Genomic DNA, 9,115 nt, shown 5'->3' with positions numbered 1-9,115 from the left:
ACATTATGCCAACTAACAATTAATGCAAATGCATGTATTTAATATTCTTTTCTACTCTAGGCACAAGGGCCAAAATTTTGGGGGAGGGGGGGCCAGTCGATTAGATCAACCCCAGTATGCAACTGGTACTGACCCCAAAACCATGAAGGGCAAAGTCAACCTCAGCGAAATTTGAACTCAGATGAAATACCGCTAAGCATTTTGCCCGGCATGCTAACATTTCTACCAGCTTTCCGCCTTGCATATATCTAATCTTAGTCAATATACTTCACTGCAGAGTATACCATACATCATTACCACCACCATACTGGTATGGGTTGGATGGTTTGACAGAATCTGGTAAGCCTCAGACTATATCCAATCTTTTTTTCTTTTCCTATAAAGTATGTGATGGCACCTGTGCCCAGTGTCGCCTTTCTGGCACTTGTGCCCGTGGCATGTGTAAGGACTTTTGAGCGAGATCGTTGCCAGTGCCCCTGGACTGGCTCTTGTGCGGGTGGTACATTTTCCTTCCAAACACTGCTGCAAGCAGCAGAAGTGAGCTAGAATGTTAAAACTTAGTGTGCATGCACGGCAGAGTTCAAGGTCAATCTTTGCCAAGCAGCTACACTGTGTGCTTTAGGTTTGTTACTATGACAACAGTCTAGATACTTATTGATCAGACCTTGTATACACGTGGAAGGGATAGACCCAGGAAGACATGGGTCGAAGGGGTGAGAAAGGATATTCAGACATTGAGCCTCAGAGGGGATGACAGGGGACTCAGACTCCTAGCAGTTTGCTGTGCTTGAGAAGACATGCTAGGTATAATTGTGGCTTTTCTTGCATACAAACATGGCCTCTACTATAAAGTAGTTGCCATTAGGAGGTCCTGCAGAAACTATGTGCACTCAAGACCATGGTGCTTTTGGAACTGACCAAGGAGTGATTATCTAAATGGCGTGCTTATCTAGATAGGTAATTTTGAGGCTTTTGCACAAGAGACTCCTTGCATCTCTCTCCAAGTCTTGCAGGTTCTGGTGCCATGTAAATGCATTTGTGCCTGTGCTGTAAAAAGCACCCAGAACATTCTGTACCATCTGTAGAAGCCATGCCAAAACAGACATGGAGCCTGGGCAGCTTTTCAGATGGCCAACTCATGTCAAACCATCGAACCCATGCCAGCTTGGAAAACAAACATTAAATGATGATATATATATATATACATGTATGTAATTATAGGGATTGTCTGCACATGAGTACACATTTACATACCTTATCTTCTATACTATAAATTGCAGTGTTCTTGATTGATTGATTGAATGTCGGCAGATTCACTCGAGAACGGTGCAGTGGAATCGCGTGAAATTCAGCACAGAGCGGCAGCATGGTCCGCTCATGTTCAGATTTTTATTGCCCTCCAACTCCCATGGTTACCAAGATAATCGATTATTACTTTTTAAGATAGGAATATCCCATTCAAAGTGGGGAGGGGCGATTTTGTTGCCTTTCCCATGCACAAAATTTTACGAAAAACCAGCACAATAAAGATTATTTTTTTCCAAGTAATGTCGCTGGGTTTGTTTTTCGAAAATTTTAATCAGAGGCACAGAAAAAAAATAATTTCAATTTTTTATGCATTAAAAGGCCAAAGCTGTTAGACAGCTGGCGTACAGCGATCGATATATACGCAGTGAACGTTTTCTCCATTTGCGTGCAATAAAGCTTAGGGCAAGCGAGTGTTACATCGAAATAACTTGAAAAGAATGCATGTGGGAATGCCATTATAATGAATGCTCATTTAAATGTATTTTGCATGGAGTTGATGTACTTTTTAACAGGAGAGGAGTGCCTGCAGGCTGGTTCTTCTCAAGTTTATGCATTTTCAGGTTCAATGTGTTTCAAATAAATACTGACAATTGAAGGTGATTGCAAAGACAAAGAACTACCTGTTTTTTTTTTTAACAATTTTAACAGTGAGAACATTGGAAAAAAATATGTTATTGACATTAATAGATTGTACCTCAGCTAATTACTGTTGAGAACTGCATAATCCATGTGTCATGTTAGAGATCTAAAAGGCATTTTCGAATTTCATTATTTTCTTTAATCCAGGCAACGCTGGATATTTCTGCTAGTAATTTAATATGATAATCAATAGAATTTTTACCCTTAAAAATTTAAATTTTAAACTAGTAATTATATCAAATTAAAAAAAAGAAAAAAGTAGTTCAATCCAGCAACCCTATCTTGAAGCTAAACAATAACAACAACAATTTCAGCAATCTCCTTGAGGTTGATTCATGATTGATTAAATTAGAAAAGAAATTTGTAAATTAATTGGCTTAACTTATAAGATCATTATGTTATATAACTGTTATATAACAGTTATATAACTGTCATAATGATTAGTAGTAATGGTATGGTTGGCTAATGTTGTTGATGGTGGTGGTCATGGTGGTGTTATGATAGTGATGTGGTGCGTAGGGAAAAATGTTCTGAAGCAATATTATGATGGAATTGATATACAGTGGAGCAATGTTTGGGATGGCATTGTGATAATGAGGTAGTATAAAGGAAACAATGTGACGTTAGTTGTGGTGATAGTGGAGGAGGAGATGATGTATGATAATTCAGGTCAACCCTGACTGAACTAACAGACCAGTGATAAAAGGTGTTCAAATTGCGATTAATCTGTCTTTTGGTAAATGCAATTGATACAGTATTAACCCTTTAGCATTTAAACTGGCCAATATCTGGCCAAAAATTCCACCCATTTTATAAACAAAGTGGCTATATCTGGCCTCTCACACGAACCCTACAATGTCATTCTAAAAATTAAGTTACCTCATCAAAATCTCAAAGCTATAAGATAATGCATGATTAATTTAAAACAATCTGAATAAATTAGTATTACTGTTGACTGAATAACATAACTGCTAATTAAAATAGCCATCTACGTATTATAATGTATATACACCATTGATAGGGCAGTTACTGAGGTATTTGTCCTGAGATAACATCTCTTGGTAATGAATTCTCATCAAAGCATGTAACCAGCTGTGAGTACGTTATTGAAAGGTCCCAAAAAGTTCAAGTGCATCTGGCATTCTTGCAAGCCACCACTGGAATGATTTGTGTTTTTAACACTGCATGTCCTTAATAGATGTTATCTCAAGATGAATACCACAGTAACTATTCTATCAACACAGCATATATATTAAGTATAATACCTAGATGGCCATTTCATTTTCTCACTTCTGTAAGGTACACTTTATCCCAAACTACATTAAGGCCCAAACACATCTCCCTCCCTTTCTATGATGGTGTAGGGTGTAATTCAAGGGGATTTGGCTACTATTTCTAAGAGGTCAAGTGATCACATACAGACCCTCCTCTTTGGCTTGTGTTGAAGTTATATTGGTCATGATGGTTGTTATTGCTTAATGCCATTTCAATCCTGAGCAACTGGACTGCATGTGACACATGAGTCTCAGGTTGCATGTTTCTAGTATAGATGATTGTGGTAGTGGTAGCAGTGGTGGTACAGTGTGACTGTTGACTTACATAAACAATGTGAACAGTTGACAAATTCTCATCTAAATATACCAAACTAAAAATAGTAAGTTCTACAAATAAAAAGAACATAAAAGTTATTACTTGTTAATTAACAGAAGTTATATTTAGTAGATGACTGGTTATTAGTGGATAATGATTTTCTTTTTCTTTTTAATCTTAAATTTGTGTGTAGCCTTCTTATTTTGTTTAATGCTTACACCTGGAGAGAGGGGGTGTGGTGTGCCTATAGTTTCACAAGCCTTCAAAGAGTTTGATATCATTGCTGTTCCTCCTGAATTCTTGCAAGTGAATAGCTGTAAGAAAAACATTAAAATCTTTCTTAGATCTAAAGAGAAAGGCCTGTCCTTGATATGTAGTCTTTGCTGCATTGAGGACATGCATTCACCAGAACATCCCCAACAACTGAGAGAGACCTAAGATTTAGTTACGTACTGTTCATACTAAGGGATGTGGTAATGCTTTATTGAGGTGAACGGATTGTGCTTTTTTGCCACTGAAAGAAACAAGATTAGCATGACCTCATTGAAGGATGTTTTTGAGTGTACTCAGATTAATGCTCTTCAAACCATGTGTGTTTGGGTGGAAACATTTACACAGATATACAAACACACATATGGTTTGAAAAGCATTGAGCTGAGTGCACTCAACACAACATAACAAATACCATGTATGAATCTGACTGCACAAGTGCTGAATAAAACTTAAATAAATTGACATAGAGATCCTTCAGTAATCAGACATATGTTCTTTACAAGGGTTATAACCCCTAAAGATGTTTTTAGAACAAAAGTAAAATTATATATATAAATGGATGTATGATGATGATGATGATATATATATATATATATATATATATATATATATATATATATATATATATATATATATATATGGATGGGCACACTTTATAAATATATTACAATTTAAAAAACAAAACAATTTTATTAAATTTTTTCACAATTGAAAATTTTGTTTCCAAAAAAAAAAGAGACAAACAGAATCAAATTTATTTGAAGTTCAGTATCTTTGTGTATCACACAAACTCACCTCTCACTGATTTCCCCATCTATATAGAGCAAAAGGTTTGAGTATGTTTAGATGTTGGCAGTGTTTTACATTAAGTGTAACTCATTGTATGTCCATATAGTTGAGGTAATCCTGCAGTGTCTTGGGAATGGGAAGAAGATGAGTCCATTTCGCCACTGGTGCACACATTGACTGGCGAATGATCAACCGACACAAGTGTGAGAGGGCGAGTGGTGTGGAGGCTACCTGTTGTAGCCACTCCTTTATCACAATGCTTTCTGTCTGTTTCGAAATAACCCCTGAATGCACTACTGACTGCAGTTCCGAAAGACTGATCCCACCGGCAAGAAACAGAACTTTTGTAAGTTCAAGATTCCCATGGGACAGGGCTGCTCTAAATGGAAGAGCTTTTGTCCATCTGCCAGCTAGTGCTGTACCCCCTTTAATTGTAGCATCCCCACCAGCATGAAGAAGTAACTTTATGACATCAGTACGGGCATACACAGCAGCTTCCATTAGCGGTGTGCTGCCATGAAAATCACATTTGTTGGGGTTACAACCAGCTGCCAGTAAAATTCTTACACATTCAGCATGTCCCTTGTTTGCAGCATAATGCAATGATGTCTTCTTTGCATGACATGAGCAGTGGACATCACAATTGAAGTCTATAAGCATTTGTACGATTTCTGGACGGTTCTCCATGGAGGCCTGCAAAAGTGGTGTGTAACCCCATATGTTTTGAGCATTGATGTCGGCACCAGAATTTATGAGATATTCTGTTAATTCCACAGTCCCGTTCTTCGCAGCAGAGTGTAGTGAAGTTGCGTTATCCAAATTGCTTGCATTGACGTCTGCACCAGATTTAATTAACAGTTTGGTTATCTCAATGCTGTTGACCATAACAGCCAAAATTAGAGGTGTGTCGCCATAGCGATTCTTCATATTAACGTCACTGCTGGTGCTCAAGAGTAGCTCAACCAGTTGTTTGTTTTGGTGGTAAGCAGCCATATGGAGAGCAGTTTGCCCACAATGACTGGCCAAGTTAATATTGCAGCCATAATTAATCAAAAGTTTGGCAACCTTGAGAAAATTTTTGGTAGAAGCTAATATCAGGCTGGAGTCTCCATCTAAATCTACAGTGTCCACATCTGCTTCTGCATCCAATAACAGCTGTACACATTCATAATGACCAGAGTTTGCTGCTCTGATTAATGCTTCATTTAAGTCATCACTACAGAACTCTCCATGGAAGCCAGATAGAGCAACCTGCAGCAAGTCTGTATCATTTTTACCGGCAGCATCTTTTATAAAACTGAAAATAAAAGAAAAAAGGGAAACATTACAAAAACAAAACCAATAGTTTCTTATCGGTACAAGATTACAAATCTAGAGTAGAAGGAAGTGTGTATACATTTAGTATGATACACAGATGGCAATTGAAATCAATGCTGTTTCAATTGCATACATTGAGTTTTTACACACACACACACACACACACAATCACAAATGCAAGCATACAGAAATCACTGACTTCTTGCTTCACATTTATTTTCCCATCTCCTTCTCTGCTAATGAGAGGTAATTAGGAAAGTAAATGTGAAGCAGATGATTGTACTGACCTCATTTATCATGCAGGGACTGCAAAAGCTATAGATATCATTCATGCACTTCAGAATAGATAGTTAAAATAAATAAGTACAATTTAAGTAGAGTAACTTCTACCATACAAGTTTATCAAAATAGACTTACGTAACATATTGAAACTATTCAACTATAACAATAACAATGACAGAACAATGAATTCAGTCTTACCTTCCCATGACCGATAACGAATTGTAAGATTCTGGGGTACATCTAAAACTACAGCGGCATTTATACCTGGTGAGAAAGAAATATTTAATAAAATGTAGTGTAAAAATGTAATATATGAGAAAGACTTAAAAATGAGATTAAAACAATATTTTACATATTTTTTTTCAAAAAGCACCCAGCACACTCTGTAAAATGGTTGGCATTAGGAAGGGCATCCAGTTATAGAAACCAAGCCACAACAGACAATTGGTGTCTGGACTGCTCCCTGATTCGCCAGCTCCTGTCAAACTGTCCAACCCATGCCAGCATGGAAAACGGATGTAAAACAATAATGATGATGAACAACTTCAACGTTTTATCAACATTTTACCAAATATCTATGAGTCTGTCATATCACATAACAACCTTACATTCACAAGTGACCTGGCAGAATGTTGTGACATTTCTTCTGAGTCTTGACATTCTGAGTTCAAATCCTGCCGAGGTCTATTTTGTTTTTCACACCACCAGGAACAATAAAATAAAGTACAGGGGCCAGTGTAATCAACTAACAACTTCCTCTCAAAATTGTTAGCCTTGTGCTTGAATCGGAAACATTATTATAAAAAGCAGTTACTTTGCCTTTCATCCTTTCAGGGTCTATAAAATAAGTACCAGTTAAGTACTGGGGCTGATATAATTGATGAATTCCTTTCCCTAAAATTTAAGGCCTTTTGCCTATAGTAGAAAGGATTACTACAAAAAGAACACTAAATGAGCAGAACCATTAGAACATTGGATAAAATACTTTGTGATAGTTAATTACAGAGATAAACATTCCAAGTTCAAATCCAGTCAAAGCCAACTTTATCTTCTATCTTATCAAAGTTAATAAAGTAAAATACTAACCAAGGATCAGCGTTGACTGAGTCAACTAACTGACCGCCTGCCAAATTGCTAGCATTTTGCATAATTATATTATTATTATTAAATTCAATAGAACATGAAACACTTAACTTTGTGATATTTAGTTATGTTTCTTATATTCTGAGGAGAAAAATACTATTTTGCCTATTAAATGTATAACCTCAATAAAATAAATAATTCTCAAGTATTTGGGTCAGTTAAACTAACAACATTCATTTCCAAAATTCCCAGATCATATTTCTGATATATATATATATATATATATATATATATATATATATATATATATGTATATATATATATATGTATATATATATATATATAATATATATATATTTTTTTTTTTTTTTTTTTTAAGTTTCAGCTTAGAGCTGCGGCCATGCTGATGCACCACCGTGTTGCTACACTGTTATTACAGGGAGCCTCTTACTTGGTGAAGAATGGAGTTTGATTTAGCAACCCTCATCATATATATATATGTATATATATATATCTATATATATATATATATCTATATATATATATATATATATATATATATGTATATATGTATATATATATATATATGTATATATGTATATATATATATATATGTATATATATATATATATGTATATATGTATATATATATAAGCAATGTTAATTCTCTAAATGAAGTATTAACAGTAACTGCACGATAAAGTGTAGTATATTGCCACTTAAGTGTGGCTGACCCCTAGGGGTGGATGTTACTGTTGCTTTTAGCCCCAGGAGGACATCTCCTCCAGCTGGCTTATCGACACACGACTGTGTCCTGTTTGCCAAGGGAAGTTATCCCTCTCACCTCGATCAGCAGCACGAACGTATCCGGATTTCAGGGTTATTTCCCTTCGTCGGCGTTCGACAGCTGATGACCTTGGTGAGAGAGACAAAAACCTGGCAAATTTATATCTTCTTTTCCAGTGAAATTCTTCACTGATATTGAAAAGGGGAAAACAAGCAATGTTAATTCTCTAAATGAAGTATTAACAGTAACTGCACGATAAAGTGTAGTATATTGCCACTTAAGTGTGGCTGACCCCTAGGGGTGGATGTTACTGTTGCTTTTAGCCCCAGGAGGACATCTCCTCCAGCTGGCTTATCGACACACGACTGTGTCCTGCTTGCCAAGGGAAGTTATCCCTCTCACCTCAATCAGCAGCACGAACGTATCCGGATTTCAGGGTTATTTCCCTTCGTCGGCGTTCGACAGCTGATGACCTTGGTGAGAGAGACAAAAACCTGGCAAATTTATATCTTCTTTTCCAGTGAAATTCTTCACTGATATTGAAAAGGTGAAAACAAGCAATGTTAATTCTCTAAATGAAGTATTAACAGTAACTGCACGATAAAGTGTAGTATATTGCTACTTAAGTGTGGCTGACCCCTAGGGGTGGATGTTACTGTTGCTTTTAGCCCCAGGAGGACATCTCCTCCAGCTGCTTATCGACACACGACTGTGTCCTGTTTGCCAAGGGAAGTTATCCCTCTCACCTCGATCAGCAGCACGAACGTATCCGGATTTCAGGGTTATTTCCCTTCGTCGGCGTTCGACAGCTGATGACCTTGGTGAGAGAGACAAAAACCTGGCAAATTTATATCTTCTTTTCCAGTGAAATTCTTCACTGATATTGAAAAGGTGAAAACAAGCAATGTTAATTCTCTAAATGAAGTATTAACAGTAACTGCACGATAAAGTGTAGTATATTGCCACTTAAGTGTGGCTGACCCCTAGGGGTGGATGTTACTGTTGCTTTTAGCCCCAGGAGGACATCTCCTCCAGCTGGCTTATCGA

The 9,115-nt window shown here is 36.7% G+C and overlaps 1 protein-coding gene across 5 annotated transcripts in view; it reads right to left on the bottom strand.

Moving 5' to 3' along the window:
• Positions 1–4,480: 4,480 nt before the first annotated feature.
• Positions 4,481–9,115, bottom strand: part of LOC106880210 (uncharacterized) — a 35,631-nt gene continuing 30,996 nt past the window's right edge. For all 5 annotated transcript variants that reach the window (XM_052969825.2, XM_089355746.1, XM_052969824.2 and 2 more), the window contains 2 exons: positions 6,397–6,462; positions 4,481–5,896 (listed from right to left, as the gene is read on the bottom strand). In XM_052969825.2, the coding sequence (XP_052825785.1) occupies positions 4,687–5,896; positions 6,397–6,404 (1,218 nt within the window). In that variant the 5' untranslated portion in view covers positions 6,405–6,462 and the 3' untranslated portion in view covers positions 4,481–4,686. The remainder of the gene's footprint in view (positions 5,897–6,396; positions 6,463–9,115) is intronic.

Source organism: Octopus bimaculoides, chromosome 7 (assembly GCF_046866305.1).
Source record: "Octopus bimaculoides isolate indiv1 chromosome 7, ASM4686630v1, whole genome shotgun sequence".
Classification (NCBI taxonomy): Eukaryota; Metazoa; Mollusca; class Cephalopoda; order Octopoda; family Octopodidae; genus Octopus; species Octopus bimaculoides.
The sequence above is the reverse complement of the archived record's forward strand: the minus strand, read 5'-3'. Positions and strand labels throughout refer to the sequence as shown.